This window comes from Eubalaena glacialis, chromosome 4 (genome assembly GCF_028564815.1).
Source record: "Eubalaena glacialis isolate mEubGla1 chromosome 4, mEubGla1.1.hap2.+ XY, whole genome shotgun sequence".
NCBI lineage: Eukaryota > Metazoa > Chordata > Mammalia > Artiodactyla > Balaenidae > Eubalaena > Eubalaena glacialis.
In genome coordinates, this window is record NC_083719.1 from 180,180,850 (window position 1) to 180,202,700 (window position 21,851).

General features: G+C 54.3%; 2 protein-coding genes across 2 annotated transcripts; both read right to left on the reverse strand.

Moving 5' to 3' along the window:
- Positions 1–2,668: 2,668 nt before the first annotated feature.
- PIN1 (peptidylprolyl cis/trans isomerase, NIMA-interacting 1) lies at positions 2,669–14,198 on the reverse strand. Its single transcript, XM_061188793.1, has 4 exons — positions 14,112–14,198; positions 11,891–12,103; positions 4,219–4,329; positions 2,669–3,287 (listed from the first exon to the last, which is right to left on the reverse strand). The coding sequence occupies exons 1-4, from the start codon at positions 14,167–14,169 to the stop codon at positions 3,178–3,180; spliced, it is 492 nt and encodes a 163-aa protein (XP_061044776.1). The 5' UTR covers positions 14,170–14,198; the 3' UTR covers positions 2,669–3,177.
- A 6,049-nt stretch (positions 14,199–20,247) lies between these two features.
- On the reverse strand, positions 20,248–21,829 carry UBL5 (ubiquitin like 5). Its single transcript, XM_061188794.1, has 5 exons — positions 21,742–21,829; positions 21,347–21,413; positions 21,050–21,133; positions 20,851–20,888; positions 20,248–20,397 (listed from the first exon to the last, which is right to left on the reverse strand). Exons 2-5 carry the CDS (start codon positions 21,400–21,402, stop codon positions 20,354–20,356), a joined length of 222 nt encoding a protein of 73 aa, XP_061044777.1. The 5' UTR covers positions 21,403–21,413; positions 21,742–21,829; the 3' UTR covers positions 20,248–20,353.
- Positions 21,830–21,851: the final 22 nt, after the last annotated feature.

The window sequence follows — 21,851 nt, forward strand, 5'->3', positions numbered from 1 at the left end:
ATCTCCCGGAACTCGGGACACTGGGGCCGCATTGCCGATGAAACCAGTGAATAATAAATGCGACTGCCTAATGCACTCATTTAAAACCAATTTTAAAAGAAATCTTCAAGAAATGCAATTAATTTCCATTTAAATTAACAAGTTCGACATTGAAGAGAATCGATTCCTGGATAAGCACCTTGAGAGGCACTTCGCTCTGTACCTGCTTTTAAAAAACAAACACACAAACAAAAAACAGGCACAGGGCGAGGACACCTAAAACATCTGCACCCCAACCCTCCAATCTGTATTGGGCATCAGTCAGATGCCCACAGGCGCCCCTTCTCTCTTTCTCACACACACACACACACACACACACACACACACACACAGGCAGGCCCAGCCCTCCTTATACTTTTGGGTTGGTGGCTTTTGTTCCAACCAAGGTTGGGAAGGAGTAATAACCCCCTGCCCCTGGACCCAGGCGAGGGTTGCGTGTCATCTGCGTGTCCTAGGCTGCCTACTGCTTACCCTGACTTCCCCTTTTGTGGATGTGTATCTGGCTACATCGGGGAAGCTTTGTAGCCCATCCCGTGGCAGTACCCATGTTACCCCGAGTTGAAGCAACTGGCTCTAGCCCTGCTCTGTGGCCACAGAAGCCTGAGCTGGTGAAAATGGCAAAAGAGTGGAAACCAGCCCCCTGGGTAGAGTTTGGGCCGGGAGGTGCCAGACCAGTGACAAAGACTATACTCTCACCACGCTGAAGGCCTGGGATTTAGGGCCTCACTTCTGGGCAGGAGGGGTGTGGAACAGGTGACAGAAGCCACAGCTCCTGAACCATGCATGCTGAGTGGGCTCTGGGGGCATGTTTACCAAAGAGCAACGTTCTTTTGTGTTGGGTTTTGGCCGCTGCACAGCTAGACAAAGGAAGAGGGAGGTCCATGGAGGCAGGTGGTCACGTCCAGATGGGGGGACCCCTGGGTCACACAGGACAGACACACACCTAAGGCCAACAAGTCACATGGGCACATGCAGGCTTGGGCACGCGCACACACACACACACACACACACACACGGATGCCCAAAGTGACAGGGAGTGACACAATTTCCCTGGGACTTCCCTGGCGGTCCAGTGGTTAGGACTCTGTGCTTCCACTGCAGGGGGCACAGGTTCGATCCCTGGTCAGGGACCTAAGATCCCCCAAACTGTGCGGCTTGGCCAAAAGAAAAGGAAAATTTCCCTGCCAGCCCCACACAGGAAAATGCGCGCGCACACACACACACACACACACACACACACACACACCCCCGCACCCTCCCTTCCCCGGCAGCATCTCAGATGCCTGGGAGCCCAGGGAGACCTTCCCCGGGCCTTTGGTGCTGAGAGCGAGGCACAGGCCCATCCTCAGGTGGTACCTTGGAGCAGGACCCTGAAAACCCTTCCGCCCCCAAGTACTCGTTTCCGATCCTTCCCAGAGGCTCCTTTGGACCTGGAGGGGTGCAATGGCTCCCCCGACACCGCAGAACGGTTGGCGCAGACGGCAGGGTTGCTGCCTGCCTTGTGGCCTCCACGGGTGGTGGGAGAGGATTCTGCCTGGAGGCGCAGCCGACCAGCCGGCTCTCCCCAGCCCACCGGAGCTGAGAGGAAATTCATTAAACCTTCCTAATGACAAACGCTCTGGCAGGCGGCAGGCAGAGAGCGATGGCTCCAGAAGCTGGCCAGATGGGAGTCGGCCCAGGTGGCTGTTTGAGACTCGGGCTTTTATCAGAGACTCAGCTTCGGCGGGGACGGGGGGCGGGGGGCAGGGTGTTCCCTGGCGTCAGGCCAGGCAGGGCTTTATTTTCCTCAGGTGCCCAAGCCCCGCTAGCCCGCCACCCGCCCCCGCCCCGGGCTGGTCCCCGTGAAGTAGGCGGGCAGACCAGGCCTAACCGCCTCTCAGCAACTCCGCAAACCTCCTGACCGACCTGAGCCCCCAGCCCAGGCCCTGGCCCCAGGGCAGCTACGAGGAGGTGATGGACAAGAGGTGGGCCGCACCCCAGCCCCCCACCTGAAGAGGAGGAAGAGCCCCCCCCCCCCGGACCCCATGTGCCACAGGATTCCCTCTGCTCCACGACAGCCCCTCCCCCGGAGGGCGGGGCAGGATCCCTGCTCTCAGAGGCGCCTGGCAGGGCCCCCCCCCACCAGGCTGGCCCCCTGCTGCCATGGTAACAGCGTCTGCAGAGGCCGCAGGACCCAAGCGCAATCTGCCAGAGCGCTCGTGGTGACAGGGAAGCAGGCCTCAGGGTGCTGGGCGTAGTTCATTCTAACTCAAGTGGCCCACGTGCGTGGAGGGAGTTGGTGGGAGGGGGGCGGCGAGAGCACCCAGGGCACGGGGGCTTCAATCTGGCTCCCCGAGGATGCCCTGCTCCACCCGACCTGCTGAATCCAGAGCTGGGGGGTCAGGGCCCTCGCGTGCCAGGACGTTCTTGAACACCCAGGTGTGAGGACCGCTGGCGCTGAGCAGTGCTCCACATCCCCGAGAGCCTGGCTGCCGCTAGGATGCCCCCAAGCCCAGGAAGAGGAGAGGCTCCTCAGCGAGGAGAGGCGGCCTGGACACCTGGATGCCAGGGATGGTGGGAGACGATCGCTCCCCCAACCGTGCCCCACTCACCTCCGCAGGGAGGAAATGAGAGACAGGGACAGCAGAACAGTGGTTCCAGGTTTAATCGAGGCTGGGGAAGGTGCTGCACTGCTGCTTAGAGAGGGCCCCCAAGCAGCAGGCAGCCTGGGCCCCAGGCGGAGCATTTGCTTTTTGCAACTGAATAGAGGGAGGTGGCAACACCAGAAACAACTCAAGGCCCTCCTGCCCCTGTCCTGGACCTGGAGGGACACAGGGGGCGGCTCAGCTAACCAGGCCTTCTCTTTGGGACAGGTCACCCCCAGCCCTTGGATCTGGAAGTCCTGCGAGCCTCTCCACCCTGCGCCCTTCTGAAGTCAATTCCTAAAGGGGAGGGGAGTCTGGCAGGGAGCCCCCGGTGGTGAAGAGCCCCCCTCCCAGCCATTTTGGGATCAATAAATACTGTGTGACACGAGCAGGGAGGGGAACGCACTGGTCAGCGGCAGCAGGGAGCGGAGCGTGCGCACCCAGCCACCCTCTCCCGCACCCAGCCCGGGACGGGCGGGGGGCGTGCGTGGCAGGCCTGGGCCGTCCACACCCCTCACTCCGTGCGCAGGATGATGTGGATGCCAGAATCCGTGAACACGGGCCCGCTCATCTCCCCTGCCCGCAGTGCAAAGGAGGCGTCTTCAAATGGCTTCTGCATCTGACCTGGGGAAGGAAGCATGAGGGATGGCAGGTGGGGGGTCAAGACCCGGGCTGCAGGCCAGGACCAGGCAGGGCGGGCAGATGGGGCTCCCACCTGCACCCCCGGGCACTCATTTGGACTCATCCGTCACGTGGTTTATGGCCCGGTCACAGCGGCGAGTGGGGCCCAGCTGAGGGCGGCAGGGCAATTAGGGAGGCCCCGGGAAGGCTGAGGACAGCGTGAGGGATGAGGGCAGAGCTGCGGTCTCTGCCGTGCACGTAAAGACGCGTTCTAGGCATGAACTGGTCTCCCTGCGCCGGTCCCCAGCCCCTGCCACACTGTCTGTCTCCCCTGCCTCCTGGGGCGGGCAGGCGGTCCACAGACCCTTGCTGGCTCCCCGACACCCCTCGCCCCATCCTGGGCCCCTCCCTGATGCTCTGTAGACCCCAGGGATGGAGTGGGAAGGAGGCGGAGGCCTGGCTCCCTCCGCTCCTCCCTTTTCCACAGCCCCAGCTGGAGAGGCCTGAACTCGGGGTTGCTGATCTGACCCCCTCCTCCCCTCACCCCTGGTTTCCCCACCCATGAGGGCGGGGCAGGGGATGCTGGGGGACATGCCCTGGGGCTCTAAGGGGCCCCAGCCTTACACCTCCAACAGGAGGAGAGGAAAATGGCAGCAAGTCCCCACCTTGGGGGGCCCGTGATGGGGACAACTGAGCAGAGAGACACACGGATGGACTCCCCACCCCAAAAGAGAATGTCACTGGGGAGAAGGCTCTGCGGCCACCACCCCCAGCAGGGCGGCCTCTGAAGCCTGAGGGAGGGACTTTGCTGCCACCTGGTGGACTCCAAAGGCCCATGCGGCAGGCGTTACCCCTCCCGATCTCTAGGTGGTGGGCGGGCGCTGGTGGGTCAGAGGGTCCTGCCGGGGTTTGGTGGTGCCCATTCCTCGCGCACCTCTGCTGAAGGCACCCAGGTCTCCCCTGGCCTTGGCGGAGCTGCAGTCGCTGAACTGTGAGGCCAGAGATTCAAAGTCCTCTTCTCCCGACTTAATCTTCTGGATGTAGCCTGCGAGGGGGACACACAGGGAGACCTCCCCGTCAGGGCTGGGGCGGGGCAGAGGGCTCCAGGGAGGGCGGCATTCCACTCAGAAAGCGCCTTTCACGTGCAGGCACACCGTGACACTGTGGTGACCGCAACAGCCAGCTGGTCTCACGTCCCACCCCTATACCGCCCGCCCTGTCACTCCCCACCCCACACACACTCAGCAACATACAATGAACAGAGCATGGCCTCTTCCTGCCCTCACACGTACTCTGAGAGAAAATCTACCCCCCAGGCCCTGTTGGGGAGGACAGCAGAAGACAGGACAGAAGTTAAAAAGGGACACTGGGACCCAGGGGTTCCCCAAGAACCCCAGGGCAGTGGTGGAAACCCCAGTGGAAAGTTTTCTACAGGCTTCTAGGAGAAAGGCAGGAGGCCAGGGCGCCAGCCCAACTCTGCCACAGGAGACGGCTGGGTCCTCAGCCCGTGGGCCTCAGTTGTCTCATCTGTCCAAAGTGTGAGGAAGGCCAGGGCCGCTTACTGGGGCTTTGTGGAGACCCAGCGGCGGCCTAGCTGGGGCTCGGGGAGGGACACGCGTCATTCCCACAGACTGCGCCCCAGAGACAGCAGGGTGTGTTGGTAGCGCACCAGATTCACCCTCTGTGCAGCCCAAACTGTCCCCATTGGGTACCGATTCTCCCCGGAGGGACAGGGAGGCTGGGCTGATGGGAGGGCAGGAAAAGGATGACTGAGGGGAAGGGCTCCCAGCAGAGGGCGCCAGGGGGCAGCACCGAGCACCTGTGTGGCTCTCACAGACCCTGCGTGTGCGGGGTAGGGAAGGGCCGCCAGCCACTCTCCTGAGTCCAGGCAGGAGCCCTTGGAGCGAGAACCCATCCTGTCCTCCCCAGACCACCAACGGACAGCCCCTTGCCTCGAGCTAGGCCTACACGGCTTCCCTGACAGCCACTCTCCTGGGGGGCATTATCCCTGAGGCCCCCGGGGGGACCTGGGACCATGCACCCCAACCCCCAGCTTAGCGATGGGACACCAGCCCACGCTGGTTGTGAGGGGCACCCCGTCACACCCACCGGTGGGTTTCTGAACTCCATGATGACACCTCTACCCGTTGCTCCTGTCTGACCTAAACGAGGCTGTGACACGCCTGGTACCTGTCTGAGCACCGCAGGGACACTGCGGATTAATCTACCTGGTGCTCTGAGGTCCAGACACGCAGCCCGGCCATCTGCCTAATGCTCGGCTGGTGCAAACCTCCCCTCGGCCCATGGGCCTCCGACTCCCGTCCGACCTCAATGTCACTGTTATCCATCTATCTCCCTGGAACGACGGTGACAGCACACCTATCACTCCCCGCCCACCCCCGTCTCACTGCTTGTCACAGCAGCAACTGCGTGTCCCGGTATCTGACCTGCTCGGCTGCTTCCACGGCTGTCCCGGTAGCCCCTGCCTCCCCCGTGTCCCTGTCACTCTCGCCCTGTCCTGACCGTCCCTTTGCTTCTGAGCCTCAACTGTCAGTCATTGCCAGCAGGCCACAGTGCCCCACAGCACAGTGCCCGGCACAGACAGACACCTTGACAAATGGCACTTGCTGTCACCATTCTCTTCCCCCTTCCGTGTGGGCTGTGCCAGCCGGTGACGAGGCTGCCCCTACTTCTCTCTGACCTGCCCACCCCTGGTCCTCCTCGCCTGCACCTCGCAGTCTGCGCCGGCCGTCACCGTGATGCGCTGCCTGGTCAGGCAGGCTCTCCGTCGGATGCGACACAAGCCCCACCCTCTGTGGACTGCTCGCATGCGGCAGCGGCTTCTGCCGTAATGCTCTGCGGTGCTCCCGACGCCGCCCTGGGGCTGCCAGGTAGGTGGTCCCCCTGTGCTAGACGCATTCACGGGTGACTGCGATCTGAACCGGATGTCACTAGGATACCCCTCCTCTACCTCCTCCTCTCCCTGGATTCTGGTTGCGTCCTCGGCCTCACCGGGACGGCACCAAGATATCTCCTCTCTCTTCTGTCTGGACCTCAGTAACAGCGGCCAGGGGATCCTGAGTGCACTGTGCCCCCCGGTGCACCTGCCCGCCTCCAGGTACCGTGGGGGGCACTGCTGCACATGCCCAGCACTTGGGGAGTCAGGCCCAGCCCTGAGCCCGGTACAAGCACCCCCCTGCTGCGTCCTCCAGCAGCTGGAGCTGTGGGCACAGTGGCGGGGAACCCCCGAGACTAGGTGGCCTGGCCGAGGCGCGCACACAGTGTATGTGTGCAAGCAACAGCAGCCTAAAGACTGAATAAAAGCCAAGCTTTTGCCCCCCCATAGTTTTTTGTTTGTTTTTTGGGGGTTTTTTGTTGGCCAGCCGCATGGCTTGTGGGATCTTAGTTCACTGGGCCCTCGGCAGTGAAAGCGGAGTCCTAACCACTGGAATGCCAAAGAATTCCCGTGTCCCCCATAGTTCATGGCACCCAAATCTTCCTCTGACCAGCCAACTCTCTCAGAAAATATTCTGCTTGGATGGGAACCTGAAATGATTTTGTTTAAAGAAACAACGCTTCCTTCCTGAGCTTCCCTTTCAAAAGCTGACCTTCAGGGGTCTGGCCACAAGTGAGGATGCAAGGCTACATTCAGAACCCCCTGTGTCCCCTCAGCTCAGTCTTACACCCCCCATGGTGTCCCGCCCAGTCTTGCCCCCCCCACACACCCCCACCTCTCAGCCTTTGCTTAACCTTTGTTTAATCATCTCTTCCCACCTGAAGCTCATCTGCTGTCCTCTGGTCTCACCCAGGAGTCTCCCTAAGGCCCCACTAGGCGAGGTGCCTCCCTGGGCCCTGCATTTACCCCTTTCCTGTTTGTGCGTCTGTTGCCGCCTCATACGGGAAGGAGAGGGACCAGGTCGGCCTTGCTCACTGCTGTGTCCCCAGCTCCCCGTGCTGTGCACTGAACAGGTGTTCACTAATGTTGAAGGAATTCGTGAATAAATGAGACAGAAACAGGCCACGGGGAAGGAGAGAGAGGGATCCACCACTGGGCTCTGTAGACGGAAATGCTGGAATCTCATGCCTTTTTTCTGTGAACCTCAGGCTCAAACGCTACAGAGGAGGCAAGAAAGGAAGTGCAAACCAGACACCCTGGGCTGTTCCCAGCAATGCCCTGCCTCACCCGACCGGCAACACCCCTTACCCAGACAGCGTCCATCTAACCCTCACCCAAGGGGGCAGCTGAGGCAGAGCAGGGTGGATTGTGGACCCCAACTACTGTGTTCGGATGCCAGCTCTACCGATCCTGAGCTTTGCAACCCTGGTACGTGACTTCGTCTCTTGGAGCTTCACTTGCCTGGTCTGTAAAATGGGCTAATTATCAGCTCTGACCTTGGAGGGCTGCTGTGAAGGGTAAAGGAATCATTGCCAGAACAGTGCCTGGTGCAGAGTGAGCCCCTGACAATTACTAGCTGTCAGTCCATAAATAATACGGGTTGAATGTTTATGTCCCTCTAGAATTCATATATTGAAACCCTAACCCTCCAATGTGACAGTTACATGTAGGGCGACTGCTGTTCACATCAGGGCCTCCCTGGGACCCTCAGGCCCTGGGCGTGTGGGGATGGAGGGATGGGAGTAAGCAGGGAGGGCTTCTCCACGGCCTGGCTTCCTTACACAAGGACACTGGCAATGACAGGCAGCCGGTCCCCAGATCCCTGACAAGCCTGTGGCCGCAGCCCAGCAGCTGCAGAGGAGCCAGCACTGGGAAAAGGAGCCTCAGCAGAAAATGTGGACACATTGCCGGCAGCCTGTCCCCTCGGGGCAACCGGGGAGCACAGGACCTAAAAGCGAACTGATGGACCCAGGCTGCCGGCTGCAGAGTGTGTCGCCCAAATCCTGATCTCTTTATCACCTGGAACAAGCCCTTGATGAGAACAGGGGCGGGGGGAACAACATCCACTTTCACGAAAGAGAAAACCAAGCCCAGGCGCCCAAAGCTTGCTGATGTGGCACACGAGTGTCTGGTTACCGAGTGCACCATGGCCCGGGCCATCTCACTGCACCCTCGTAAGGACCCCCGAGGGGGCCTGCCTCAGCCCCATCTCAGGACACTGAATAAAACCACAGGCCAAGGTCACTGGAGGGTCTGCACGCTAAACCCACCAGGCCTCCCGCGTCCTGGCCCAGAGCTCCACCCGCGGGCCATGGGGAAGCAGCAGGGAGCTCTTGGTAGGCGGAAGCCTTGTCCAGACCATGGTCCCCACCACACACTCCTAAATGAGTGGGGTCGAGGCTCTGCTGAGCATTCAGCTGCTGGCTGGCCCCTGGACCTTCACGGCCACCCGGGCCCCATCCTACAGATGAGGCAACTGAGGCTCTGACAGTAAAGACGCTTGCTGGAAGCTACGCCGCTGGCACCGAGATCCATCTCTGTGTGGCTCCAGGGCCGGGCCACACTGGTTCTGACCTTACCCCACCCCTGCCCCTCTAATCCATCACCCCGTCCTCCCGATTCTGCCTCCTAAATCTCTCTAGAATCTACTCTACCTGCTTCCTACCTGCCCCAAGTTCCAGTCACAGTGTTTCTAGTTGCGATTCCTCCCACAGCTTCCACCAGGCCCTCTGGCACAGGCAGGCAGGTCGGACCCCTGCTAACACTCCCGCGTGTGCACTGACTTAAGGCTAGGCCCCAGGGCCCAGCTGCTTACTGGGCACACCCCCAGACACCCCTTCCCAAGACCCAGGCTGACCTCAGCACCCCCAGGCTCCCACTGCAGTGCGAGCCCCACCAGACACATCCCTGTCCATCCTAGAGCTGGGTCGGGGGGGACCCTCACCTGCCACCCCCAGGCAGTCCCCAGGGCCCAACAGCTTTCCTTCCACGTGATGCTCAGATATCCCCACATCCACCTGCCATCTCTGGCCAGGACTGTCGCAAGGGCTTCTGTCTCTGGCCTGCTGCTCTGCGGAATCCAGGTCCTCTCACGGTTGCCTTGCCAACATCTCTTCCTCAGACCCTCAGATTTAGTGAGTCCCTCCCGAGACTGTGCCTCTTCCCAGTCCCCTCAACCAGTGATGGCACCTCCTGATGCTCAGTCTCCAAGTGCCCGTCACCTCTTGCTCGTCTCATGTGGTTCGGAAGCCTCAGAACAGGGACCCCTCTAGGAGCTAGGAGGACCCAAGAGGTCATCTCGTGATTCCTCTGGGTTTCCTGCCACATCCTCTTCCCCTGGGGCCGCCAGACCCCGCTCATTGCTCACAGCTCACCGCTGGTCCAGCCAGCCTGGGCCCTGGGCCTTCTGGCTTTCTTGGCCCGTCACCCTCCAGCCACACGGCTCTCTCCTAAAAGCCAGCGCCACAGGGCCCCCCTCCCAGTCACACGTGGCCATGTGTTTCCTGCTGTCTCTGGGAAAGGACCCAAACTCTTGGCCTCACTCTGGGCCGTCCTCCACCTGGCTGGGACCTGCCCTTGAGGGGTCTCATCCCTCTTCAGTCCCCTGCACAGCCTTCCCCCGAGTCCTACCTACAGCCGAGCCACAGGCCTTCATTTCTGCCACTTCCTCTGCCAGGGATCCTTCTCGCTTCCTCCTGATTCAGGAAACCAGGCTGCGAGCGCTGCCGTGGGCCAGGCTTTGTGTTGGGTGGCAGGAATACAGTGGGGAAAGAGACAGATCCAGTCCCTGCCCTCACGGAGCTCAGGAAGCGAGCTCTTTGAATCTGCCTTCAAGATTCTGTGCCAGAACTTGGCTCTGCTCTACAAGGCTGGGAGGTAGGAGGCTAAGAGGTGCCATTTAGCAGGTGCCAGACACTGTATGGGGGGTGTAGGTGTGGGTATAGGTGTGTTTAAGTAATATCCCACGGGCCAAGGACTTCCCTGGTGGCGCAGTGGTTAAGAATCCACCTGCCAATGCAGGGGACACGGGTTTGATCCCTGGTTCGGGAAGATCCCACATGCCACAGAGCAACTAAGCCCGTGCGCCACAACTACTGAGCCCATGTGCCACAACTACTGAAGCCCACGCACCTAGAGCCCGTGCTCCGCAACAAGAGAAGCCACCACAATGAGAAGCCCACGCACCGCAACGAAGAGTAGCCTCCGCTCGCTGCAACTAGAGAAAGCCCGCGCGCAGCAAAGAAGACCCAACGCAACCAGAAATAAATAACTAAAAAAAAAAAAAAAAAAATCCCACCGGCCAAGTACCGGACCAGTGATGCATAGCAAAACAACAGCCAATATGGACTGATTATGCCAGGGCTGTGCTAATAACAACCATCATAATGGCCACCAGCAATTACAGAACATTTACTAGATGCCAAGGCTGTTATTCATGCTTTACTGCATTAGGTCAGAGTCTTCTCAACTACCCTATGCAGTGGGTCCTATTATCATAACGCTAATTTTCCAAGTGAAAAGATTGAGACTCAGAGATGTTAAGTAACGTGCTCAAGGTCACACAGCCAGGACCTGGCAGAGCTGGATGGGCACTCAGCCTATTTGGGCATGGGAGAGAGACTGGTTATGTGGGGTTGGAGGGCCCGGGAGGGGTCTGGGATCTCTGGTGAGAGAGGCTGAGTGGATGATGAAACCACACGTGTGATCCAGACCAGCACTGTCCAACAGAACTTCCTGCAAGGATGGAAACCTTCTCTATCTGTGCTGTCCGAGATGGCAGCCACTAGCCACATATGGCCCCAGTGTGGCCAGTGTGACTGAGGACCCAATCTTTAATATGACTTAAATTTAATTAATTTAAATGGAAATAACCACACGTAGGTGGTGGTGGCCACACTGGACAGCTCTAGACCAGGGTGCTGCGAACTATGTCCCACAGGTCAAATCCTGCTGTTTTTGTAAATAAAGTTTTATTGGCACACAGCCGTGCCCATCTGTTTACATATCATCTATGGCTGCTATGGAGTTACCAAGCAGAGCTGACAGAGACTGTATGGTCCGCAAAACCTAAAATATTTACCATCTGGCCTTTTCAGAAAAAGTTTGCCTACCGACTGCTGCTCTAGACTGTGGAGGAAACACAGAACAGAATGAGGAACAGCCTTCTCCTTCAGGGCAGAGTTAATTCACTGATTCTACCTTTCCAACCTCCCTCCTGACCCATCCATACACGTGCCCCAGGACCCTGCTTGACGATACTACCATCAAGGATAGCTCCCACTGAACGAGGACCCACTGTGTGCCACGCACTTTCTCATCTCACTGAGTTTTCACGATGGCCCTCGGAGGCAGGTATATGATGCCCATTTTACAGAGGTGAAAACTGAGTCTCAAGGAAGTGATGTGAATGTCCCAAAGTCAAGGAGCTTATAGTGGCATGGCTACTGTCTGAACCCAGGTCTGCCAGCCCCAAGGTTGGGTCCTCCCCACCTACCCTGGCTCACCCTCAAATACCAGCTGGAGAGGAAAAGGAGAGGCAGCCGTGAGAGGCAGGCTCGTGTCATGTACAGGCACTTCCAGGTCTGTCAAGGCCACAGCTGACAGCTGAGCAAGCTGGGGTAGAGGGTCTGGCATGACTTCTACAAGCCCAGTCTGGCCCCTGGGGAGAGGGACCTGCCCCCCCCCAGACCCTGTCTCCACCTCCGCTCACCATTGATCAGCTCCAGAGCCTCCTCCTTGGTCCGGGTGATCTTCTCCTGCCGCCAGGACGAGGGCCGCCGTGACTGGCTGTGCTTGACCAGCAGGTGTGAGCAGCGGACCCTGGCGGGCTCCCCTTGTCCATTTTTGCCGCCGCCAGTGCTATTGCCACTCGGCCGCTCCCACTGGCTGGCGTTAGTGATGTGATTGAAGTAGTACACCCGGCCTGGAAGAGGGGGGAGTGGAATTCAGCTGCGACCTGCTCAGAGGACACCACCGTGAGGCCGTGATAAGGGACTGGCCAATGAGATGCCTCCATTCGGCCAACCCACTGCTGTCCACCAGTGCCACCAGGCCTTAGGGAGCTAACATTCTAGGCGGGGGCAGACAGACACCAAACAAGCAATAAGACCACGTTATAACTTCAGTCATTCATAACTTCAAGGGGGAAAATAACCCCAGGTGAGGAAGAAAGGTTCCAAGCGTGCACTCAGCAGCCAGACCGCCTGTTCAAATCTGCCACTCTGCCACTCACTCACTGTATGATCAACCTTCCCTGGGCCTCGGTTTTCTCACCTGTAAAATGGAGATAACAGCAATACCTGCCTGAAGGCTTGCTGTAAGGGCTGTATGAGTTCGTATCTGTAACGTGCTTAGGATAGCACCTGGCACACATTAGGAGTGTGGTAGCAACTATTATGTCCATTTTATAGACTACAAAACTAAGCAACATTTCCTGGGTGTTTACTCTGCTCCAGGCACATATGGGGGAGGCAGGAACTGTACCCATATGCGTCAGACACAAAAGCTCTGCTCTTTTCCCCTACCCAGTGTACTCTGTTGCAGAACTGCGGGCCAGCATTACTGGGGCCAGATGTTACCCAGAGACTAAGGAGCATGGAGTGAGGGCCGCAAACAAGAAGCTTGAAGTAGGACCCAGTAGAGATAGGGTGTCATTCCAGGGGCGGAGAGTTTGCCTGGGTTACGTGGAGGACTTGTGCCCACCATTGTGAAGGGCTGGATGTCACCCACGGGGAACACTGTTAGGGTTGAACTGGGAAGAAATGGAGGGAGTGGGGGCCCAGAATTGGGCAGAGCATCAGCTTTATGCTGCAGGTCACAGCCACAGGCCAGGGCTGCAGCAGGGTGGGTGACAGCTGAGCCACTGACTGCCTCTAAAACCTTGGCAATGGGCTCCATCTCCCTGAACCTCAGTTTTCTCACCTGAAAAGTGGGGGTGAGGTGAGAGAATAAGGACATCAAACCTCATGGGGTTAATGTGGAGAGCTGATGATGATGTATGCAAAGTGCTCACCAGAGCTCCTGGCGTTCAATAAATCGGAATTCTTACTGCGACTGTGATTACTGTGAGCTCTGGTCCGGCTGAGTGAAGCACTGGACCTCAGTGTATCTCAGTGGTTTGCAGTAACAAGGGCAGGGGGCTGTGGAGTCAGACTGACTGGATTCTAACCCAGCCCCCACCCCCTGAAATGAATGACCTTGAGCGAGTTCCTTCAGTTTTCTGGCCTCAGTTTCCTGACCTGCAAAATGGGAGTAATAACTACCTACCTTCCAGAATTGCAGCCATTCAGAGAAAGAAAACACCTAAAACGCTTGGCACAATGCTTGGCACTGAGATAAACGTGCCCTATTATTGACATTATTATTGGGGGAAAAACCTTAAATCGGGTCCCGGAGCACGGGGGGATGTCCTCAGGCAGAATACCACCGGGCGGATATCGCAAACTCAGATTTAGGTATGGATGGCAGCAGGCATGTTAGCAGTAGGAGGTTGTGGACCCGAGGCCGAGCAACCCTGGGGCCCCGCCCTGAGCATGGGGTTGGGGTGTCCTCCCCCAGGGGTGCCCCCTGGGCCCAGCGGGGTGCAAAGACCTTCTCCCCGGACGTCAAGTGCATTAGGCCGAACGAAAGGTGTCAGTCAGATCGGCAGGGCCAGGGCCATCCCTGAGGGAGTGCCGAGGGATCACCGTCCCCCTACCACCCCGGCAGTGCGAGGGGCCTCTCCGGCCCCGCCCCTTGCCTCAGTTTCCTCAGGGTTCCCCACTCCTCAGGCTCGCAGCCCTCACGGGGTGAGCCGGGCCGTCACCCTGGGACTACGCGGAGGAGCCAAGACCCCAAGGCAATCGAGCGGCGGCGCCGCGCCCAAGGGGCGAGCTCGAGCCCTGCTTCCGCGGGCCCTCGCGGCCCCGCCCCAGCCCCGACCCCTACGGCACCTGAGCTGCGGCTCATGCGCTTCTCCCAGCCGGGCGGCAGCTTCTCCTCGTCCGCCATCTTCCCTCCTGCCGCAGAGCCCGCTCCGCCTCCGCCGCACCGCCTCTGACGCCCGCGCCTGCCCACCGCCGCTGCCGATTGGTTGGGCCCGCCCCGCAACGGGGTCTGGCGACGACACTCATTGGGCACCCCAACTGTCCGGACGGGCTCTCTGGCTTCCTATTGAGCAGAAGCGGGGGTGGGCGGGACCTCCCACGGTTTTACCTGGGCCCCGCCCCCGGTCGGCCTCACCCAGGCCCCGCCCTCCTCCTTTCCTCGGCCCCTAAGTGGTGGGAAAGGTACACGAGCCCTCCTTGTCAACGCCCTTTGCCGAGCTTCAAAGAAGTCCTCACCTCTCCTTTGCGTCCTTCGCCGCAGAGCTCATCCGATTGGCTACTGCAGCAGCAATTCCCGCCTTCCTAAGCCGTACCCGGAGGGCCGCAGCTCCCCATGCGGAAGTGTCTGGTTTGTGTGGAGGTAACTGCAGCAGAGAAGGTTCTTGGCAGAGGCTGCGCTGCCTTTGTTGTTGCCATAGCAACGCAGTTACCTTGGTGATGAACAGCTAGGAACCCAGAAGCCTAAATTTGGCTCCTCCATCCTCCCTCTTCCCACCTGTTTCCTCCAGATGTCCAAAGCTAGCCCACCTCCTTTTAATTTTTTGTGCAAGTCTCTTTCCCTATGCTACTGACCCAAACACCTTACACTTCCGTTGGAGTCTACTTTACTTCACCTATTCCCTCCCAGTCTGGCTTCTGCCTCCGTCCTGGGTGACCAGTGGGTGTTGGCATTGCCATTCAGATGGGACAACATGGGAGGCGCGGGTGGGAAGATGATGAGCTCAGTTTGAGTCAATTTATTTTTTTAATTTATTTTTTATTTAAGTATAGTTGAATGAGTCGATTTAAAATTAAGTCTGTGGCACTCGTGGGACACTGAGGAGGTGGTTGGAGACCTAGGGCTGGAGATAGACATGGGAGTCAAGACACCAACAGGGAAGAGTTCAACTACAGTTCATCTATAGCATAGACCCTTACATAACCGTTAAAAAGAATGAGGTGCAATGACATGAAACACAGGGAAACATGTCTATGACAAATTATAGAGGCAGGATGGGGGTTGAAGGTTAACAGCACTCAGGAGCCAGATTGCTTTGGGTTCAAAGCCTGGCTCTACCATTTGCTATGACCTTGAACAAATTACTTAACTTCTGCACTTCAGCTTCTCCATCTGCAAAATGAGGGTAAGAAAAATACATATCTCATAAATACCTTTGATGTAAAGATTAAATGAGTTAATCTATATAAGCACTCAAAAACAATGTCTGGTCCCTAGCAAGGATATGTGTTGCTGGGTGAAAAAAAAAGCAAGTCACAGTACAGTGTAGCAATTATAGTATGTATGAAAGCATAACAAAACCAAAAAAAAAAATCAACAAAAATTAATTTAATTATGTGTATTATTAGAGTATGTATAATTATCTCAATTGTGTAAAAACTATATCTTTATATCACAGAAAATTTCTGGATTTATTCAAATATGTTAATGACTAACACTGGTGATTCAGGTGAAGGAAAAAATGGGAACTTAAGTTCTAATATAACATTTTGATTCCTTTTTACAAGCATATATGAGCACAGTAGTAATAATACTTTTTAAAAGATAATTTTAGACTTAGGGCAGAGCTGCAAAAGTAGTATAGTTTTCTGTGTCCTTCACCCAGCCTTCCCTTATATTAGCATCTTACATAATAGAACAGAGGCTCTCAGCTAGGGGTGATTTTGTTCCCCAAGGGACATTTGGCAATGTTTTAAGACATTTTTGATTGTCACAAATGGAGGAAAGGAGATGCTACTCGCATTTAGTGGGTAGAGGCTGCGTATGTTACTGAACATCCTACAATGCACAATTATCCACCCAAAATGTCAACAGTGCCAAAACTGAGAAATCCTGCCACAGAATAATGATCAAAACTAAGAAATCAACATTGGTACAATACTATTAACTAAACTAGACTTTAAAAGAATTTCCCCAGTTTTCCCACTAATATCCTTTGTATGTTCCAGGATCTACATTGTCATGTCTCCTTAGTCTCCTCCAATATATGTCAATTTCTAGGTCTTTCCTTGTCTTTCATGCTCTTGATACTTTTGTAGAGTAGAATGTCTCTCATTCTGATGTTTGGTCATGATGGGGTTTGTCTGGTATTCTCATGATTAGATTGAGGTTATGCATTATTGGGAGGGATACCACAGAGATGATATGCCCTTCTCAGTGCATCATACTGGGTGATCAATGATGTTGCAATGTATTACTGGTAGTATTAGGGTTTCAACTGCTGCATAACAAATTACCCCACAATTTAGTGGATTAACATTTGCCATCTCAGTTTCCAGTACAGTTTAGCTGGTGTCAGCAAGGGCGTCTGTGGTCTTATCTGAAGGCTTAACTGGATAGGATCTGCTTCCAAGCTCCCTCATATGGTTGCTAGCACGATTCAGTTGCTAACAGGATACTGGACTGAGGACCACAAGTTCTTCACTGGCTATTGGCTGGGGGCCAGTAAGGCAGCTCACAACCTGGCATCTGGCTTTCATCAATGAGCAAGAGAGCAAGCAAGACAGAAACCAGTCTCTTCACAACCCAATCTCAGAAGTGATATAACATCACTTATGCCATATTCTGTTTGTCAGAAGTTAGATCTACCCTATACTCAAGAGGAGGGGATCACACAAGGGTATGAATACATGAGATCATTAGGGGCCATCTTAGAAGCTGCCTCTCACAGTTGTGATGTTTTTGATCACTTGGTTAGGGCAGTATCTGAACTATTTTCCCCTTTGTAATGAATAACTACTTTTGGGAGAGATACTTTTGAGACTGTGCAAATATCCTACTTCTGCTTAAACTTTTGCCCACCAATTTTAGCATCTGTTAGTGCATCTTGCCTACAGCAATTATTACTATGGTGATGCAAGGGTGGGTGATTTCTTATTTCTCTTTCCTTCTACAACTGAAATCCTTTTGTAATGAAGAGTTGTCCCTTCTCCCCCACTCATTTACATATTCAGTTATTTATTTATACGAGCATGGGCTCAAGGATATTTAATTCTTTGGGTTATAATCCAATACTATCGTTATTTTGTTGCTCAAGTTGTTCCAAATTTGGCCACTGAGAGCTTTTTCACAGGTTGGCCTCTGTGCCCTTTCAACATGCTTCCATCCTTTTTATTTGAGTACTTCTTACCTTCTGGTACACAAATTTTGGGGGTTTGTTTTTTAAGCAGACAGGTAAAGAGGGTACTGACCTATAAGAGCAGGAAAATACAGGCTCAGCTTGTATTTTCCCTGCCCTAGCTCTGGAATCAATTACTTCTCCTCCCACCCCCCCCCACCCCAAATTACTTCTCCCAGAAGCCCTGGTTCCTTTTATTGGAGAATATTATTTAGAAACCAAGATCTGGCTGCTGGGTGTGCTCACTGATACTGGGGTGTCACGGCTTCTGGTCCCTCTAAGTGGGTAAAGGAAATATATGTATATATGCACATGTCTGTATTTCTACATGTGTCTGTAAACATATTAAACCAAAACCATGAGTCCACACTGATAACTCCCAACTCTAATCCAGCCCCACAGGGTTCATTCTACCCACCCCCTTCCAATGTACCCTCTCCTAGTTTTACTTGTAACTTCTTTCTCCAGCAGCAAGAAACCTGGCTCTAATTATATACAATATATTATCCAACCCTGTGTGTGTATACGTGTACAAAACTAGTTTCAGATTTGCTAAATCATACCACTGTGAGGAACATAGTTACCAACTAAAGTACAGTGTTTGTGTATAATTCTTTTTTCTTTATCCTTACAGTATTAAATCAAATTACTTTTTCAAGGTTATTTAGGTCAGCTCCTTTCTCCCCTAACCTCTTTGGTGGGGTCATGTGATTCATTTGTAATACAGGCAGATTTATTTGACAGCCTGCATTCCATCTTTCTCCCTATATCCTGGTTGGCAAATACTGAGTCCTGCATCCACCACTACAGTTCCAGACATAGCAGTTCCATCACCACAGAAATCCCTGCATACTGCCCTTTTATGTAAAAAAAAAAAAAAAAGCAAACAAAAATCAATAAAAATACTAATTAAAAAGAATGAAACGGATAATTTATATAGAAAGAAGAAAAGTAAAGCATAAAAAAGCAAACCGCTGAATGGTATGCAAATATTACAGAATATATAATTATTCCAATTGTATAAAAACTATAGGTTGTATTTCAGAAAATTTCTGGATTCACTCAAATGTTAATTATTGCCACTGTCGGTGGGGATATTATAAAAATAAGAAACAATTTTTAACAAAACATTTGGATTTTTTTTACAAGCAGTTATTGGCACAGTCTTTTTAAAAATAAAACTGAAGTTTATATAAATGCATTGAAAAAGGCCTGACCTCAGGAGAGAGAATGGGGCCAGAAGTGGGGTCTTACTTTTAGCCTGTCCTTTTCTATGCTGATTTGAAAACAAGGACTCACCTTGTCAAGGTTGTCATGAAATTAAATAAAAAATTGGGGGGGGTTGTTTTTTAAACTTTTGGGTTTTATCTATTTATTTATTTATTTATGGCTATGTTGGGTCTTCGTTTCTGTGCAAGGGCTTTCTCTAGTTGCGGCAGGTGGGGGCCACTCTTCATCGCGGTGTGCGGGCCTCTCATTATCGCGGCCTCTCTTGTTGCGGAGCACAGGCTCCAGACGCGCAGGCTCAGTAATTGTGGCTCACGGGCCCAGTTGCTCCGCGGCATGTGGGATCTTCCCAGACCAGGGCTCGAACCCGTGTCCCCTGCATTGGCAGGCAGATTCTCAACCACTGCGCCACCAGGGAAGCCCGGGGGTTTGTTTTTTAAGCAGACAGGTAAGGAGGATACTGACCTATAAGAGCAGGAAGAGCAGAGGTACCAGAAAACAGAGATTTCTAACTTGTCAGGAGGAAGTGGAGTCCTAGGGACAGGAGGGAAGCCAAGGGAGCAGGTAGGGAGGTGGCCAATGGAGACCGAGGTGAGACCATCACCCCAGGCAGCCGTCAGGTTTGCATCCCAAGAAGCTTGGTGGCAAAAGGCAGGCAGAAGCCTGGGTGGAGCAGTGGGCTAGACTTGAACATGGTTATGTCCTGAGAGGATCAGCCAAGTCAATACACAGAGAGGGGAGAAGGGATGGAGCAAGGTTCTAGGTGAAACTCTCAAAGCAGCTCCAGAATGTGGCTCTGGGAAAGGACAGGGCCAAGGTTGAGCCCAGGATCTGTGGCCAGGGGAACAGAAATGGAGTGTTTGGGGTCCTGTCTACTCAAACCTGAGGGAAGAAGGCAGGAGACGGCTAATAATGCCAGGCATCCTGCTGTTTTAACTCCATTATCTCATCATTATCTCATGGAAATGTGACTGTCATCATGGTTCCCCTTTTTAGAGGAAGAAACTGAGGATCAGAAAGGCTGACTCCTCCAAATTCCACTGCTAATGATCAAAATTCAAACCCAGTTGGTCTGACTCTTGAGGCTGGGTTCTTCTTATAGCCTATGCCACACTGTTTCACTCTGTCCACAAGGATTTCATAAGTGCTAAGAACTGTGGCTGCTTAATCATGCTTTATCTCATCTCCACTTCACAACACACCACTGAAGTAAACACTGTCGGTTCCAGTTTGGATAAGGAAATGAAGGTTAAGGGAGATTAAGTAACTTGCCCAGGGTCACAGTTGGTGGCAGAGCTGGGATTCCACCCATAGTCTCTCTGAATCTAAACCTGTATGCCTAACTACTACATCTACTGTCCTTACCCAGATGACAAAAATTAGGTCTATTAGGATGACAATAATCCTAGGATTATTGTTGGTCTATTAGGAAGACAATAATCCCAGGATCTCTTGACCTTCAGAGACACATGGCTAGCCCCAGAGCTCTGGTCTTCCATTCAGGCTCCCAGTCTACTGGCTCCCTCATTGATCCAATCTTGAAGTCTTATTGAGCAGCTGGGTACTGAGAATATAGTGACGACCAGATGCCAACCCTCCCCTCAAGAGATAGCCCTCACTCAAAGATGACAACAGTGAAGCAGCCTCTAAGTTTTTATTAACATGAGTTTTCAAAAACAAGCATCCATATTAGTGTGGGGGGCGAGGGTGGGGGAAGAGGGGAGGACAGGTAGAAGGAATTCTGCTCTATTGGTAATAAAGCTCCAGGTTCATCCCATCGTGGATTTCATCTGAAGTACAGGTGTTAAGGAATCCTCACTGTGGGCTCCATCCACACCCCTCCCATCTGTCACAGCTGGGTCAGGGTGGCCACATTTTAATTTGGATCATTTTAATGTGAAAAGAATCCAAACTTTTAAAGAAGTTCATGTTCCTTTTGCACAACAAACATGCCCGAGTCTCCCTCCACTCTGACCTCCTGTACCCAACTCAAGTGGAGCTCAGTAATAAATACTTTGACTGGAAAGTGTCAAAGTCTTATAAGCCGAGTCAAATCAAAATATTTCACCAACCACCCTCCTCCCCCAACAAAATAATTACATGGCTCCCATTTTCTAAATACTTAGCATGTGCCACATATTAAGTTAAACACATTATGTGCATAATCTCATATAGACTCCAGTACTGAACAAAGAGAACCAAGTCTGGGTATGTAGACCCTTCCTCAAGAAGTCAAAGGATACAGTCCCCCAGAGATACATGGTCCTTAAAAATCGTGTACCTGCGGGATAAAAACTTTTCAGGAAAAAGCTTAAGGAGGCTCTTCAGCCTGGAGGCAAGCTCAGGAAGTTCTGCCTAAGCAAAAGGCTGGCTGCAGCCCTCCCCCAACCAAAAACCTCTGGCCTGCTCCTGTCCAGCCCCCAGCTCTACCCCTGTACTCACCACTTCTTCAATACGATCTTGTTCCAACGAGTGCCAGTTTGGGCTGCAATCAGCTTCTTAAGGTCCCCGATGGTGTCATCAGTACTGGGCGCAGAGGAATTAAGGAAAATGGAAGGGGGAGATAGAACGCGACGAGGACATTTCCAGGAGTGAATGCTCTCTGCCAGGACCCCATTCCCGCCCCCAACCCTGCCCCCGGGTTTAACTAAAATCACCCTACAACATAGACTGAGTTGCCTGCCTCATTCATGTCAAGCACCCTCCGGAAGCCACCGCCTCTCGGCCGCCAGTGGATACTTGCATTTAACGCGGACTTTCTTCCCCAGACGGTCGTTGCAAACAACCTCGATCATCCTGGCTGGAGCTACACAGAGCGGGGACAGAAGCAAAAGAATCGGGACTTCAGGGGTCCCTCAGGCCCCAAGGCACCCGGTTATTGAGACTTAATGTTCACGCCTCCCTGAATCCCCCAGATCGGAGTCTTCCTGGGCCCCAAGTCCCGTGTCCCAGGAGCTCGGACCCCACGGCGACCGCGGACCCCAGGCAGCCGCGCGCCCCACCCCCCGTCCCGGCCCAGTCCCACTTCAGGTAGCCTGAAGGCCGAGCCTCGCCTCTCGCAGGCGGGCGGATCCTCGACGGCCGGGTCCCATCAACTTTCCCCTACTCCGGACCTCTCCACCTGGCCCCCTCACCTCGAATCTCCTGGAACCAGCAGACGCCACACCAAGCTCGCTCGAATGGAGAGCCCCAGCCAGCGCGGACGCTAAGAACCGGAAGCGGAAGTGCGCAGCCGAAAGCTCCT

What these genes read in the sequence shown, in the direction of transcription:
- PIN1 (XM_061188793.1), bottom strand. Translation starts at nt 14,169, where the DNA reads ATGGCGGACGAGGAGAAGCTGCCGCCCGGCTGGGAGAAGCGCATGAGC. An exon ending in GCGCATGAGCCGCAGCTCAG is followed by an intron (nt 12,104 to 14,111) that starts GTGCCGTAGGGG and finishes CCCCTCTTCCAG; the next exon opens with GCCGGGTGTACTACTTCAAT. An exon ending in GGCTCTGGAGCTGATCAATG is followed by an intron (nt 4,330 to 11,890) that starts GTGAGCGGAGGT and finishes TCCCCCTCGCAG; the next exon opens with GCTACATCCAGAAGATTAAG.
- UBL5 (XM_061188794.1), bottom strand. Translation starts at nt 21,402, where the DNA reads ATGATCGAGGTTGTTTGCAACGACCGTCTGGGGAAGAAAGTCCGCGTT. An exon ending in AAAGTCCGCGTTAAATGCAA is followed by an intron (nt 21,134 to 21,346) that starts GTATCCACTGGC and finishes CTCTGCGCCCAG; the next exon opens with TACTGATGACACCATCGGGG. An exon ending in AAGATCGTATTGAAGAAGTG is followed by an intron (nt 20,889 to 21,049) that starts GTGAGTACAGGG and finishes TTTATCCCGCAG; the next exon opens with GTACACGATTTTTAAGGACC.